This window comes from Phalaenopsis equestris, unplaced genomic scaffold, assembly GCF_001263595.1.
Source record: "Phalaenopsis equestris unplaced genomic scaffold, ASM126359v1 Scaffold000152, whole genome shotgun sequence".
Classification (NCBI taxonomy): Eukaryota; Viridiplantae; Streptophyta; class Magnoliopsida; order Asparagales; family Orchidaceae; genus Phalaenopsis; species Phalaenopsis equestris.
The window spans coordinates 884,576-902,131 of NW_018164594.1; the positions used below are offsets into that span (position 1 = coordinate 884,576).

The following is a 17,556-nucleotide window of genomic DNA, read 5'->3' on the forward strand; positions in this document are numbered from 1 at the left end:
AAAAAAAACACTATTTAATTAAATAAAAATAATGCATGCATCAAATGGACATGAAAATATTTCCACATTGTTGGTTTACATTAGAGATCGGCTTTAAGCCCATATCTTTTTGCTTTAATTATGGATGGTCTTACTGGACGCTTGCAGGAGGATGTACCTTGGTGTATGCTTTTTGTTGATGATATCCTTCTCGTGAATAAGACGAGAGAGAAAGCTTAGGAAAAACACGAATTATGGAGGTTTACCTTGGAGTTTAATGGCCTTCGTTTGAGTTGAACTAAAATTGAATAAATGGAATGTAATTTAGTTGTAGCGGCACCATTGACAAAAATGTAACTATGGGTGATCAAATTATTAAAAAGTGTGAACGCTTTAGATATCTCAGGTCTATCGTTCAAAGTGATGGTGATATTGATGGGGATGTTATTAGTAGAATTCAAGTTGATTGGTTGAAGTGGAGGAATGCTTCGGGCCTATTGTGTGATAGAAAAGTACTTCTTAAACTGAAAGAAAAATTTTACAAGATGGTGGTGAGACCTACAATGACCTACGGCATTGAATGTTGGCCTTTAAAAGAAAAGCATAAAACTAAGTTAAGTGTTGTCGAGAAATATGACTAGGTGGATGAGTGGCTTTATACTTAGAGACAAAATGTGAAATGAATATATGCATGATAAGGTTGGCGTAGCTCGAGTGACGGACAAAATTAGAAAGAGTCGTCTTAGATGGTCTAGTCACATTAAACATCGACCATCAGAAAATCCGATCAGAAGAGTAGATATTTTAAATTCAACTTATGTTAAGAAAGGCAGAGATAGGCCTAGAAAGACTTGGGCATATTGTATAAAAAAAATTATCTTAATTTAATAGACTTAAATGAAAATATGACACTAAATAGGACGGAATGGAGAAAAAGAATTCATGTAGAGAAAGACGGAATGGAGAAAAAGAATTCATGTAGCCGACCCCACTTAGTGAGATAAAGGTTTTGTTGTTGTTGTTTTAGCATTTTTTTCAGTAATAAAGACAGTATGATGGCTTTATCACTCTAGACTAAATCATCCATCAATTTGAACTTTAAAGATTATGTTTCCTTCTCCACATAAGAGGCTTGATATTGAAAGTTTTACTGTGATATGATGAATTTGGGAAATACAAATACCTTTTTCAATCAGCAATCAAAGGAGTTTAATTAATTTAATTCTAATCCAAAGAGAATATGGAGTTATTATATTATTTCCAATATTTCTTGAGCACATTAGTATGTGCTCTATTGATAATTGCACAATCCTCTTGCATTTTCCTACTAAGACGCAAAATTAAGGTGAGTTTTGTTCTCCTTCAATTTTCGTAACATGCACAAAATCATTTGATATCAAAATCAAACATTTTCAATCCAATAATGCAAGGGATTCTTTCCACCATATCTTGACTCCATACTCCCAAAAGAAAAGCACCATTCGTGATCCATCATGTGTAAATATCCACACACAAAAATCAAGTTGTTGAATAAAAATGTAGTGAAATCCTAATACAATCCGAGTACTTATGCTTCAAAATTCAATACCTAAATATTAAAGAGGGACAGTTCTAACAGCCACATTGGCATACATTTTGTAAATAGGTTAAATTCCAGGTTCATAGATTGCAAGGGTACCATGAAAATATTGTCCAAATTATATCCTAACCTAAGAACTTCAAATCATCGGTACTAAAGATTTTTTTTTTTGGTATATATCATCAACTATTTGTAGTCCAACTAAGGTAAACTTGATCCAAGTGCTATCAAATATGTTTTGGGAGGACATTATTCAACTCAAAAGAGATATAAGTCATAACTAACATTAATCTTCCGAAAGCTGTACCTTGGCAGATATCACCTTTCATGAAGCCGAAATTTATTTCTATGCTCATATTCATGAGAGAATCTAGATGAGGTAATAGTTTCTAACACTACCTCACAAAATAATTCACTAAGTTGTTTGGGTAGCAATCGAAATCATAATATTCAAATTGCACCAAGGAAACTAGGAAATGAACATAGAACCTATTGTTCCTCATTTTGTGTTTTAAAAAATGTTTTCAATATCTCATAAGAGTTTCTTTGCAAGCCAAAAACAATATAATAATTTCTGCCAAGTTTTCAGAGGCTTCAACTCTCTAAAAAAAGAAAGCAAATCATGAAAACAGTAGTGATAGTATTAAAAAAACAAAAGAAGAAACTAGCGAGTTTACCTACAAGAAAAATCCTTGTAAAATGCACGAGTTTTAACTATGAAATACCAAGCAAATGGATCACTAGAGAGCTGCATATACCAAGACTAACTGCCAAAGAAACACACAGCATGAATTATCAATAGGCATTTGCTCTAATTCCCAAGATGAATATTGTGAGAGCACAATTATCTTTAAAAGATAATTATGGCTGAAAATTGTGGCAATTTGATGTCAAAAGCATACTTAAAAAAACAATAAGAAAAGATTTACATGCTAATTTCACTAGGATTTGAAAGAAATCCTCCAACTAATAAAGTATGAAAGCTGAAAAAAAGACTTGTAAGAGTTAAAACAGCCTCCAAAAGTGTGATTTAGAATAGAAGGATTGTAAAAGTGATATTACATATAGGATACAAATCCAAGGAGATCATGCACTGTGCATCAAGCGCTCAAATTAATGGAGAGTCACAGTCTTTCTGGTAAATAATGACAATATAATTGTAACTTGAAATTATGGAGAGAGAAAAAAGAAGTTTTTAAGGCAATGTTTGGCAAAGTATTAGAGATTGAAGTACTTCCTAGGCATTGAAATTGAGCACTCCAAATAAAGAATATTCAACTCTAAAAAAGAAACAAAAAAGTTCACATGCAAACACCCATAAATGCCGATCACAAACTTCAAGAAGTTGAAAGGTATGATGGAATAGACAGGAAAATGTGTAAAAACCTGGAAGGAAGGCTGATTTATCTCTCTTATATACGATCGAGTATAGCTTATGTTGTTAGTATGATCCACAAGTTTATAAAAAATTCAACGAAGATTCACATGTATGCTATAAATCGAGTATTGTATTCCTGAAAGAATCTCCAGGGAAAAGAATTTTGTTCAAAAAAGGTACTCGTAATTGAAGCATATACAAAAGTTGATTGTGCCAAATTTATTATGTAAAGAAGCCTTTTTCTTAGTGGGAAACTTACAACAAGAAGAAAAACAAGAATAAAATGGAAAGTAAAGGATTTGAGCAATGGCTCAAGGTATTTATGAGCCATTGTTGTTAAACATCCCTTAAAGGATTTGAAGATTCAACAAGAAAGCCCAATAATACCTTATTGTGGCAATAAATCTGCAGCAATAACTTGCAAAATGCATAGTTTATAATCCAATGGAGTACAACTGAATAAAGCATACAAATATTGATTGACGCTACATCAAAGAAAAGTTAAATAGTTGATCGATTTGCAAAGTTCATGCATTTATCAAATCAATAACATGTAGATGTGCTTACCAAAGGATAAAAGAAAGGAGTGTAAAATATGATGGCGGCAATCACATCTGGATAGTTCAATATTCAAATATGGTTATATATAGTACATTGGAAAAGTTGTTATATATAGATGTAATTTTGGGTCAGGGGTGGTAAAATTGTATCTATTCTTTTCGTTTTGGTGTAAAATAATTTTCTTTTCTTAGAAAAATCTATATAATCTGGCATCTATCTACATTATGGCATCCATTATAAGAGAATTATAATTTCCTGGCCTCCATGAATGATTGATATTGAACGAATTAAATCATTAGTGAACAACTGAGCGTTCTCAAGTTCCAATTCTTACAAGCAAATAAAAAGCTGTATATGCAGAGTTTTATTTTTCCAAATCCATCATGGGTGGTTGTGTTAGTTTACAATTGCATGTTAATTTTGTGAATCAGGATTGAGATTGGCGGTTTGAATTATCACTAGAAAATCCATAAGAATTTTAAATTCTTCATCACATTTACATTCATAATACCATTTTGCATTAGTCTGCATTAGGAAAGCCTGCTACTTAAAGCACCTCATGTGAGACAGGATTGGTTGTTTTCCTTTTTTTCATAAACAGATCCCAGCACCTAAATGAAATCCATCTTCACAAGAGCCTAATAAATAACATCTCATGAAAAAATAAAAATGAATTATTAGAAAAAAAGAAACAAATTGGTCCGTAATATGAGCCTTTTAAATAGTTTACCAAATTTTAAATAAGTAAAAGAAGCATTTCAAAAGGAAAAGCCGGTTCTTCCTAAATATTTTTTTAGAATTTTTATTAAAAAATTCATCTCTTCTCCACGATATTTGTTTTATATGCATTTCCAGGATACCATTGTAGGCAAAATAAATTTTACGAGAACCCAAAACCAGGTTAGTGCATCATAAAAACGAAAATAAGCAACTATTCACAATTAAAACACCTTTACAAAATCTAGGTTCCTTGTAGATTACACATCAATCCCTTCAGGTAAGATCCAAATACTGAGATGAAATGTTTGGGAAATTTACATACATACCACACAAATCCTATAAATTTACATATCAAACACCCAAAGTTGTGAATTGTTTAATATTTACACTTACAATACCACAGTGTCATAAAAATATGCAAGAAAATGTGCACTTCACATCTAAAAAAGCAGAGAGGGTGGTATTTTTGACGTGACGTTAAAGATTTGGGTGTATGCATGTAAATATGAATGTTTCAGTGTTAGATATGTAAATACAAAAGGCTCATGTGGTATGTATGTAAATGCCCCAAAATTATATTTCCATCAAAAACATTAGCTGGATCTTTGACTTTTTACCTGAGATGTTAAGTATAAGAGGTTGCTTCTAAAACAATAAAAAAAATAGACCCCAATAGGCTACTAGAATGAATTTGTATCATTTACCTGAACGAGGGTAACCATGGCCATAATTGTAACACGAAGCCTAAGCAAATCAGATGATTTTCTGGAATCATGTTGCGCAAACCGTGCAATAAAGTAGACCAGACTTTGAACAAGTTTAGATGCCAATGTGGCTCTAGTTGCCATCAAGCTTACAATCATTAGAGCGCCCATCTGTGGAGATTATAGGAAGTATGTCAAATAAAAGTTACACATGCAAAATTAATCAAAAAACTAGAAACACAAAAAATGCAAAAACTCCTAAAAAAATTGGAAGCTTTCTAATAGAAGCATGCACTTCTACAACAAATTTTCAAAGAAAAGCAACAAATGAAGCACATCAGCAAGATGATTGTTGCTAAAAAAAACAAGATAAGAAAAACTATTTGACAAGAAAGTTGCAAAACAAAACAAAAAAGAATAAGTTTGAGTTGCCTTTAGAAAAATTGGCTGAAGAAAACATGGGATGGCATAAATTGTATTGATGTGATTATCTTATCTGATTAACTATTCAATCTGGACTTCACTATTGAAAAGACATTCGTGATTTCCTATTGATTATTACAACAATTCACAACTGATCTACAACTTGCTTTTTGGCCTAAAAAAAGAACACCCATAAAATGAAAGCTTTAAAGCACAATTACCAGTTTACTGATTTTACTGTCAACAAAACGCAATCCTTCTTTTATTATCAGAGATAAGAAAGCTAAGTGCTATTCCCATGTGTGATTTTTGCTTAAACAAATTTTACTATATCAACAATTGCAATGGAAATTTTTAAAAAATGGGAGAGAAAGAAGGTGGCATGTACTCCAAAGGGGGAGGGGGGGAGGGGGCAGTGGAATAGTATAAAAGTAATTCAAACATAGAAGCCCAAAATGATAGAAAAAGTAAAATTCCTACAATCAAAATTTTATTCATTTTAGTGGTCTGGAATTATTTTATTATTTTGACTTTAAATATAATTTTACGTATATGTGTTTAATATTGCAACCTAACAGAAAAAGTATAAATGGTATTAGGATCTCCATCCTGAAGATGGCCGATTCTTGACGTAAGCTAATCCTTCGGAATTTTCTATCAGCCAGATTCAGTACTATCTTTGCTTTTTGCTATCTTTTGAGCAAATCGCATATCCTTCTGCTCACTATCCTGCAGATTTTTCAGCAAATCCTTCATGCAGCTTTAGTTAGTTCGTCAGCAACTTCTACTTTTGTGGCTCTCCTTGAAGTAAATTTGAGAGATTCATCAGTCATACATGTTTCTATTTCTTTATGAGCATTATGGCTAATGAAAAAGGAGTTTTTACATGGCTTTGCTAGTGTAAATTAAAATAGAAACATGTAAAAAAAACTCCACTAATGATTAATAGATTATTTATTTTGATATATTCATCAATTTCAAAAATTCAACTCGTTGATCATGAGATTAGAAGGGTTCTAGGAGGAATTATAATACCATATCCTTGTACAAGCGAAGGACTATGCTTCTGGTTTCAAAAAAGTTTAATTGACTTCTCGATCCAAAATTTTGGTCATTATATCCATTACAAGAACATTGGATTTTCATATGAATTAAATTCTCAGGTTTTGATTTTCATCAAATAAAACCAAAAATTACATACTTTGATGCAAGGTTTTGTATATCTCGTATTTTTAATTTCACAATAAAAACCGTAAAACCTCAAACACCCCGCATCAACAGGACAATGGAGGTAAATATTAAGCTATTATTACTTCAACATGCTTGTGCTCATCATCGTCATAATGATCAACATTTATACAAACAATTAGATGTCACGGTTATCAATCATAGATTTTTATTCATTTCTAGTATGCATTATCTCAAATTTTCAACCTATTTCTTTGCAAATTATTTTGAACATCTTATAACAATAAAATCTTAAGTCCACCCCTTTTCATTCTCAAACATCTAACACTAATATTATCAACTCATCCAACAAGGGCATTTCTACTCTTCATGTTCAAACCACCCGTGTACTTGTATCCAATCACATTACCTTCAATAGAAAACGCACGAAACATTCCTTTGATATAGCAAATTATTAATTTATACTTCCTAATTATTCACACAGCTATTTTAATATTAACATTTATGTCACTCAACTAAGATATCAATGTTACCGCCCAACATTTGGAATTAAATTGAGTTTATTTAATTATTCACTTCAAATCTTCATGATATCACCTTTTCACAAAACAAGCTTGAGACACTACTCCATTTGATCTAGAATTGACTCTGAAAATCATGTTTTTATTTATCCCTATTCATGTATATAATAATATCAAACCTAAGTAGGATCTTATCTTATAATAATATAAAATGACAATTGCCAATCATCATTTGAATTAAAATTATACATTACATGCCCAATATTTTTCCTCCATTGCTCTATTTTTATATATTTCAGTGGATGCCTTACCAATTATAACTATATATATAAAAAACATATACCACAAAAACTTAATTTGAACATCAGTTTATAAGCCTTTTGACAAAAAGAGACACATACTCAATATAGATCATTGAAACTCTTAGGTCACACCACAACTACTTCTAATTAGGGCTGTCAAAACATTGTGTTGTTCGCGAACAGCTAGTGTTCGACTCGTTAAGAAGCTCGTGTTCGATTTGTTTGCTAAGTTAACGAGTCGAACATGAACAATTTTTTTTGCTCTCGAAATATAAATGAGCTGAACACAAAGTGAAATTTGTTCGTTCGTGCTCGGCTCGTTCTCAACTGATTATACTTCTTTGTATATATATATATATATATATATATATATATAACTGATGAGTACTATTTTAAAAAAATAATAATTGACTAGAAGGCTACAAAGATTTATAATTAATTAAAATTATTAATTGAAAAAATAAAAAAAAATATTGAATAATCTTAAATGATGTTTCAATATAAATAATAAGATCTAAATCTCGCCTCAGCCCTTAACATCCTACGGTTGCGTGACTTGGGTTGTCAAAACGACTCTTTGTTATTGAACAACTCGTGTTCGACTCACTAAACAAACAAGTCGAACACGTACACTTTTTTTGTGTTCGAAATACAAACGAGCCGAGCACGAACAATTTTATTTTTTAACGAGTTGACCAAGAGTTGAGCCAGGGTTCGTTCATGTTCGGCACGTTTACACCCCTACTTCTAATACTACTTAGTTCTCCATCAAGCCATCTTTAGCATGCATTTACACCTTAAAGTATACCAAATTTACTTTCATGGTACTTGATCATACGCTTTCTCAAAATCAATAAAAATCATATCAAAAACAGTTTTTTTCATATAATTACTCATTAATTATCATGACACAAAAAACACAGTAAATCTTCCATGCATATGAAACTAATTGGGTTTCTGAAATTGATGTAATTTTTCTATGCCTATTTCACTAATATTCATCATTCCGAAGCATTTCTTGCTAGGAGAGGTTGCTTCATGTGCAATGCTTTGCTCAACCTGCCTTTCCAACTTCATTAGTTTTCATTGCTTGTGTCACATGAATAGTGAAGAAAACAGCGCAGAAGTAACATGTTTAAGAAAAAAAATTAAAAAGATTATTATTATTATAGTCTTACCATGATAGCCACCATCTATAGTCCTAAGTATTGCAATTTTTCACAATTGCTACCCCAAAATACTGAAACCTATTAAACTATGAATACATTATGATTGAAAAGTTAGGATATGTAAAAGTTTATAAAAATATTTCAAGAATATTCTTGTTCATGGAGCTGAGAAAAAAATTAAAAACAATTTTCACCAAATACAATTCACAGCCACAATATAAAACAGTACACTCACCGCATGATCAGGACTTCCACCAATAGCCGGATTAAGCCCATTGAATACAAAGGTTAAAGTTTTTTGTATTGTATCAGTATCAAGCTTTGGAAGAGAGCCAAGCACCTCCACTGTTACTGCAGTGCAAAAGCAGATAACTGGTCTGGAATGCTGGAAATCTTTAGTTGATGATGCCTGGAAAAAATTGTAAAAAGAATATATCTCAACATCCAATAAAAAGCATCAAAGTTTAGACAGAACGATGCCTACATAGTTGCATAAGGCCTCCAAAACTCCTTTATCACGAATGCACTGCTGCACAATAACATTTCTAGGAGGCGGCGCACCAGACGTCTTCACACCCTCCAAAAATGCCCATTTTTTATTTCTACATTATTACAAAAACACAAATTTAGATGGAGATAAGACAATTGCAGTTATATCCACAGTTCCTCACCCAAAATCAATCAATTGAATAATCCGGACAAAGGCGTGAGTGTCATGATAAGGAAGTGCACATAGAACAAGCTCCTCAGCATTGAAAACATGAACCCTACATATGAAAAATCAGTGTCCAAAAATTATTACATTCTAAAAAAATGCAAAAAAATTGCTTTATGAGAATAACGTACTGGTATCTACGAATGAGATACTCCAGTGTCCTTAGGGCAGAGGGAAGAAGCAATTGCCCTGCCAGAAGCTGCAAATATGAGCATATCGACTTGTTCAGCTTCTCCTCTTCTTTTGGAGTCATCTTCTCCCTTTCTATTTCAAGAGTAACATGGCTAAAAAGAGTGGACTTGTAGCTTGAAAACCGATCATCCACCTTGATAAGAGCATCCAAACCTGAAATACGGCTAAAAATTAAATTTTAATACCAAACTTCAACAGTCCAACATAACACCAAATGTATTTGGAGGATTAACTTATACATAATCAAGACTAAAACAATATTAAGTAAATCAACCTAAAGTTATGAAATACCTTCTTGAACATTACAACCCTTCTGGATAATCATCGTTGGCATGCCCACAAACAAACAAAAATATATATATATTTAAAATGAATAAACAACATAAAGAAAATGCATAAACTTCACATATATTAATGCTTGATGTGATACTTTCAATAAGAATAAATACATGTTTTCAACAAATCGGCCTAGCAGACAAATTTGGCACTAACAATTTTAGGAGTTGTTACTCGTAATGTAAGATTGGACATAAATACAAAACCATATAAAGAATAAAGTACACATTGTAGGAAGGTCTACTCGTCTTGTGCATAAGGTACCTTTAAATTTACCATCAACAGTAGACTCAATCCCATCATTTATAATAACTTACAGAACAAAAACATTGTTGTAACTAGTGCTAGAACGAGAGCAAACTCACAAAAAAAAGGTAGATTCCAAGTAAGTGTCAGTAGACTAATAAAATCAAAGTAGATCCATTAAAATTTAAATTTATATCAAAGTTACTAAAATTTCTAAATTATGAGCATTTGTTATAATCTGTTGCACAATTAAAAAAGAAACAAATCTTCACATTGCATTCTACTTATTAAATGTTCTAGATGAAAGAGTTAATAGATTTAAAGAATCCATGACCTTATCACCAAGCTCACACTCCACAAGCCTCTTATAAATATCAATAAAAAGCCTGTAATTGTCCTAAGTAGTAACCAGTTTCTTATGAATATCCCAAACCAAGTCATAGATAATTATAAAAATGATTATGCAAATGATATGACAAAAATAAATGCTAAAATACTAATATGCATCCTAACGATTATTAACAATGATCTGTAAGTAATTCTTATAAAAAGAAATGCTCATGTAATTGCAAGAAGACAAAATTCTATAATTATGATAGCCTGCATAGTGGAACAATCTCCTTGAGAAAGTAATAAGTTAGGAATTAAATATAAATTTTGATGAATTATGCACATTTAGAATTAACAAGATGGATAAGTTTAAATTTTATGTTTATTATAAGTCGTTTGTAATTAAGAAAACACTTAAAAATATGTCGCAACCAACTAAGAACCCAAAACAAAGTCAACATTAATATTATCATGGGAGCAATAAAAACAAAGAATGCACCCAAAGTTGCATATTCGCATTGCTTATTCAGTTCAACAGCTAGGTCAGATAAAACTGACTCATCTTCACATTCAGACATAAATTTAGTTTTCATTAAAAATTTATGTTCTGCTACGATCTCATGAATATAAAACCACAATACTAACACTGGATTAATAATAAGTTCATCGTGAACACTATTTATTATGCATATGGATTCAGATTCAAGGACATCAAATATCAATACACGTTATAATTACAAAGAATTTTAGCATCTAAAAAATCCTCTAACAAATATTCATGATCTGCCATGTCTTCAATTGGATCAACTTCAACCATATATAAGTTTCCATTAGTGTAATTTTCATAAGATTTAAATCATATGTTTCTAAGTTACAAGAGAAATGACAAATGTGCAACAGCCTTAATAAAATGCTAGCTATATATCTTAATACACAAATATAGAGATAAAATATCAGATGATATTTTTGGTGAATTGTCGCTTAGTTCATTCATATCACACCTATTGCCTTTAAAGAAAAAGTGGTAGTACCAAAATATTCTATAGATAAATCATCTGTAGCACTACAAGATGTGTAAATTTGCATAACACTCAAACATGCTCGAATCTTTGAAATTGATCAAGCAAATCATACAAATATTCATTAAAATATAAATAGTTTTTAATTATATGTTCACATTAACCCATACTGATTTTATTCTACTTGAAACACTTCACCATAACAATTGAGCAAGTCTCGGTGATTTTGTCTAAGCAATTTTAACTTCTTGAGAATCAAATAAATGCTAAGGTTCATAGATGCATTACAAATTATTGATTCATTCTAAAATTATTCTTAAGATCATACCTCCTATATTATGGGAGAGGGTAATTGAACACAATTGAATATAGGTTAAGACGTATTACAAAGATTTCTCATAATCAATTTGGATTTATGTCGGCAGGTCTACTATGGAAGCTATACATTCATTGAGCGGATTGATGGAGAGTTCAGAGATAATAAGGAGGATCTACATCTGATTTTTATTGATTTAGAAAAGGCTTAAGATAAGGTTCCAAGAGATATCCTTTGGAGAATTCTTGAGAAGAAAGGTGTTGTTATGACTTATATTCAAATCATTAAAGATAGGTATACTAGAGCTGTTACTTGTGTTCGAACTCAAGGAAGATTGACCAAATATTTTCCTATTTACATTGGATTAAATCAGAGATCGGCTTTAAGCCCATATCTTTTTGCTCTAGTTATGGATTGTCTTAATGGACACTTACAGGAGGATGTACCTTAGTGCATGGTTTTTGTTGATGATATCCTTCTCGTGGATTAGACAAGAGAAAAAGCTCAGAAAAAACTTGAATTATGGAGGTTTAAATTGGAGTCTAAAGGCCTTCAATTGAGTAGAACTAAAACTGAATACATGGAATGTAATTTTAGTAGTAGTAGCTCTAGTGACAGAAGTATAACTTTGGGTAATCAAATTATTAAAAGGTGTGAACGATTTAGATATCTCGGGTATGTTATTCAAAACGATGGTGATATAGAAGGAGATTTTAATAGTAGAATTTAAGTTGGTTGGTTGTAAGTTGGTTGGTTGAAGTTGGTTGAAGTGGAGGAATGTTTCAGGTCTTTTGTGTGATAGAAAAGTATCACTTAGACTGAAAGAAAAATTTTATAAGATGGTGGTGAGACCTGTAAAGCTCTATGCGTTGAATGTTGGCCTTTAAAAGAGAAGTATAATACTAAGTTAAGTTTTGTCGAGATAAGAATGATTAGGTGGATGAGTGGTTTTACACTTAGAGACAAAATGCAAAATGAATATATTCGTGATAGGGTTGGTGTAGCTCCAATGAAGGACAAAATTAGAGAGAGTCGTCTTGGATGGTTTGATCACATTAAACGTCGACCATCTAATGATCCGATTACGAGAGTTGACGTTTTCAATTCGACTATGTTAAGAAAGGCAAAGGTAGACCTAGGAAAACTTGGGCTTATTGTATAAAAAATGATCTTAATTTATTAGAACTAAATGAAAATATGATGAAAATATGACACTAAATAGAAATAGAACACAATGGAGAAGAAGGATTCATGTAGCCGACCCCACGTAGGGGGATTGAGGCTTTGTTGTTGTTGTCGTTGTATACCTCCTATAAATATAAAAAATGTAATTTTTTAACCTATAGTTACATTATTGTTGATTAGAACCATGACCTACCACACAAAGATTGAATTTCATTGTAAATTATATAATTTATTGATCGGATTAATGTACTACTTGTACTTGAAATAATGATGAAACCTTAAGCTTTATAAAAATAATTTAATAGGCAATGAATTTAAATGAAAACTTAAGTTTTGATTGATAAAGAATTACTCAGAGTTTGGTTTCCTAAAATAACTAACATGTAAAATTTGTTTTCACTTGGTAGATAAATTTATGATTCCCGTCTTAGTAGTTACTAAAAATACCAACAACTCACTCACTTTTAATGTAAACAAGTATCTACAGTTTTGAAGCCTAATTGATAAAAATAATATAAAATTTTTTAGAGTTCCTACAAAAATTTGAAAACAATTAATAACGAACAATGACTTTTGTCCAAGAAATTAAGCTTCTGAAATGCAATTTTTTTACCAAAATCAAAAGAACAAATGTAGCAATAACAAATTATTCCTAAGAAATTAATTAACAAAATATAAAAACTAGGCATCATAATAGTACAAGAAAAGAACTTTACTCATAATGAGGTAGTGGTACTATTTCTAAATTTCAAATCCAAGGATAGTACAAAAGGTTGGCACAAAATCTATACCAATTTAAGTTTAAATCAATCCCTTCTTATTTTTTAAATCCCCAAAAAATAGTTGAATAATAATCAAATTTATTTTAAAATTTAAAGCACCTGAAGTAATGCAACCGTCCCATCCCAGGTATAGCACATAGACATTGAATCCGCCACAAACCATAACAACAATTCCTCATTTAATTCCATCAGAATAAGCCCAAACTTGAACTGAGCATAAAGTCAAAATAGCACATCTGCAGATCATGGAGGTAGAAAACCCCAAAAATCTAATGAAGACCCAGCTCAAAATCACATTCCAAGTAGATGTTATATCATAATGAATTATATCAAAGAACAGCACTCCTTAATGAAAGAGCTAAAAGACCGCCACATCAAGAAATCTCCAATTCAAAATAGAGCTGTCCCAAACTTTTATTTTTTTAATCCTTGATGGAAGCATAAAAAAATAATACATGAAAAACCTTGATTTGCATCCAAGAAAATAAATTAAGATAAAATTTAATCCTAAAATTATGAAGAAATACAATTATTTCACTTTAAATGAACTTCTCTGCTTTTTTCTTCATTTATCCCTTTTCTTTTAAGAAAGGTATGATAAATGATAGAAAATCTATGGAGAGCTAAAAATAATCCTTTGCATCACATGTAACCCTCATTCAAGGCCAAATCATTTATTGAAATATATTTTATTCACTAAAAAAATCTCCCTAATCTACCTCCATCCCTTCCCGACCACCTAACAAATATGCTCAGCTATTTATATTAATAATTTTACATATTTACACGCATTAGAATATCTATATATATATGCTTTTAACAATTTCAAATATTCTTCATTTAATTATAGAGAATAAAAGATGTAAAAAGACAATTAGCTCTGTAATTCTAAAAACTAGTAGTCTCAACCCAAGAAAATAGATAATTTATTTTTATGAAAAATGTGAGCATCTTAGTGTGGGATCTGAGTGTATAGAATCATTGGCCATTACTTTAATAAATATGTCAAATTATATTGAATTCTAATCGGAGAGCTTTCTATTATCTTATTTATTATCTATCGTGTTTTTCAACAAAACCATTCATTTTCATTAAAAAATAAATAAATTGTTTCAAATGTACAACTTTGAGAATTTTTTTTTTTTATGTTCTGAGCTCAAACAAAATTTAACGCATTATGACCAATGTAGACATGATGAACCATTTCAACATTATGCATCTTCTTGTGGATGTAACCATATCCATAAATTTGATTGATTGAAATAAATGATTTATCATTAATAAAACATTAGTAGAACTATGATGAAATATTGATCTCTGTGTGTGTGTGTGTGTGTGTGTGTGGTCCGTTGTTGTTCTGCTAGAGTTTTCTCCAGCGACTTCATGGCGGTTCGGGAAATCGCAGTTGTTCGCCGACTCATCATCCTTGAAGAGGAAGGGAGGGGAATCGCCTCGCTTCTTTCGTCGCCTCATCGAGCCCCAAACTCTCGCTCGATCGTATCCTCCGTTCTTCTCTGTGCCTCGCCGTACTCGAAGAAGAAGGGAAGGGGAGCATCGTAGCAGGTTCAGGCTTCGTCACCACACTAGCCTTCCTATTTTAGTATGTTTTCCCTGTTTGAATGGGTGCGCTCCCTCTTTTTTCGGCTGAAACCGGCAAAGCCTCTTTCGCCCACGTGTTGGATAACCATTTGGTGGAGTCGACTGTTGTCTTCCCGTTGAGCTATAAAGAATATTGTGATGGTTCAGGTGACTGCCCATTTATTAAGAAAGCAACTCTCTTTTTCTCTAATTTAGAAATTTCAACTTTGGTTGAGAAATGAAAGTTCGCTCTATTGGAAAATCTCAGTTGGGGCACCCCTCAACGAAAGTTACAGAAAGAGTTTTGAAGATTTCAAACTAACAGGTAAGTGGAAAGTGGAACATCTTGATAGGAGGCATGTGTTAATTCAGTTAACTATGGCTGAAGACTGCTCTTAGATTTTCTCTATGAAATATCTTAACATTGCAGGAAAGTCAATGAAATTGCTCAAGTGGTCTCCTGATTTTGACCCAAAACACGAAGCTCCCACTATACCAATATAGTTTAATTTGTCTGGTTTCAAACTGCATCTATTTAATCATCAGGTTTTTTACTCTATTGGTGTCATACTTGAGAATCCTATGAAAATAGATATACCCACCTTCAATCTAAATAAGTCTTTTGTTGTCAGAATACTTGTGGAAAAAGATATCATTTTACCTAATATTACAGAAGTTTGGCTGGACACAATACATAATAGATATTGACAACAAATTGTCATGGTACATAGACTCTTTCATTGTACCCATTGTAAGATGTTTGGACATACCCTTGAGAAAAGCCACAGGCTACACCCTACCTTAAAATCTAAAGCTCAACTGCATAAGGATTTGTCAAACCTCCTGTTCTGGACACATCTACTCCACCAGTGGAGGAAATTACCACAAGAAAGAAGTTGGTGTCTGGTTTAATTGCCCCTATGGGGACTACTACTTCACCTGTGGAGGAACCTTTCAGGCCTCCTCCTTTTGTCCTTGAGGGAGATTGCTCACTTATTATACCTCCTGTGGAACCTCAGTTAGTGGTGGATGAGGAGACATTGCGCCACCTTCAAGCTCAAGATTCTACCCTATGTGAGCTTTCTACTGCAACCCTACCATCTGATCAGATCGAACAAGTTTTTAATGTCAATCAGGCACAAGGGGATCCCGTTGTGCAACAGTCTACACCTGCTCGATAATTGTTGGACCAATACACTGATCAGATGAGCCGGTCTTCAGATGAGGATTAGCAGGTTTACACATCTATGAAGAATATGAAGAATAAAGGCCTACTAAAACTCAAGAACTTAATGGATGATACCTTGATTATTGCGGGTAATGGCAGAAAACTTAATCATTTGTTAGCAAGCTCTCAACCTAGAATCAGAGGTAAGAGGTACGAATACATTGGCTCGCACTCAAGCTCCCATTATCTGTTTGGATCTGTGACTTTTACATGTGTTTTAATGGCTCTTTTCTTGGTAAATCAATTACTCCAGCTTTCTGTTCTCCCTTTCTTCTAGTTCTTTATGCAACAAGTATATTTTCCATCTATTTTGGTTCTGCGCCGTCATCTTTCGGCCAGACTACACACGCATCTGGGGATGCCCAACTGAAACGGCTTGTGAATTTTGAGTAGGAAGAAGACTCTCTATTAGAGTTTTGAAAATCTCAACAAGTATATTTTCCATCTGTTTGGCATTTATAGTTGTCACCGATCCAACTACTACTTCCAAATGGCTTGTGAATTTTGCTCTGTTTGGAGACTTTGGCGTAGAGATTACATGCCTAGTTTATAATTATGGTTTTGGGTATACATACTTTTTTGGAGATTTTGGTGTGTTGTATATCATGTGCTTTGGGTTCCTACATCGAACCTCTCATCCAACATTTTTTGTGTCACTCCTTTCTAATATATTAGTCCTTGGGCTTTTATATATATATATATTCTCACCCAAGCATCGTGTGACTTTATTTCTTCTTTAAAATTTTTAATTTCAATAACTTCTGCTTCGTATATCAAATTCATACTCAATTCAAAAGTTAAATGTACACCACGTACCATATTCAAATTTGAGCAATATGCCCATCCCAAAAATTTTGATGGTCTAACACAAGCGAAATGAGCAAATAAAAAAGTTATTAAATAGGGGAACTAGATTTTATTATGCAAAGCAAAACAGGATTACAAGTAACAACCTCGAAAAAGGAAAAACATGACACAAACACAAATACCCTGCTACTGTGAGATAGGAAGGTGATGGTGGCTAGGAGAATAGTTGTTGGAGGGCTATCCAATGGCCGGACAGCCGGCTAAAAAGTAGTGAAAGGCTTGGGAAGGACGACAGCAG

General features: G+C 32.3%; 1 protein-coding gene across 2 annotated transcripts in view; it reads right to left on the reverse strand.

Moving 5' to 3' along the window:
• Nucleotides 1-17,556, reverse strand: part of LOC110021925 (uncharacterized protein At3g06530) — a 111,487-nt gene that overhangs the window by 84,483 nt on the left and 9,448 nt on the right. For both annotated transcript variants that reach the window (XM_020720651.1, XM_020720649.1), the window contains exons 3-7: nucleotides 9,371-9,584; nucleotides 9,196-9,291; nucleotides 9,009-9,126; nucleotides 8,760-8,933; nucleotides 4,922-5,092 (exon numbers count right to left, since the gene is read on the reverse strand). In XM_020720651.1, the coding sequence (XP_020576310.1) occupies nucleotides 4,922-5,092; nucleotides 8,760-8,933; nucleotides 9,009-9,126; nucleotides 9,196-9,291; nucleotides 9,371-9,584 (773 nt within the window). The remainder of the gene's footprint in view (nucleotides 1-4,921; nucleotides 5,093-8,759; nucleotides 8,934-9,008; nucleotides 9,127-9,195; nucleotides 9,292-9,370; nucleotides 9,585-17,556) is intronic.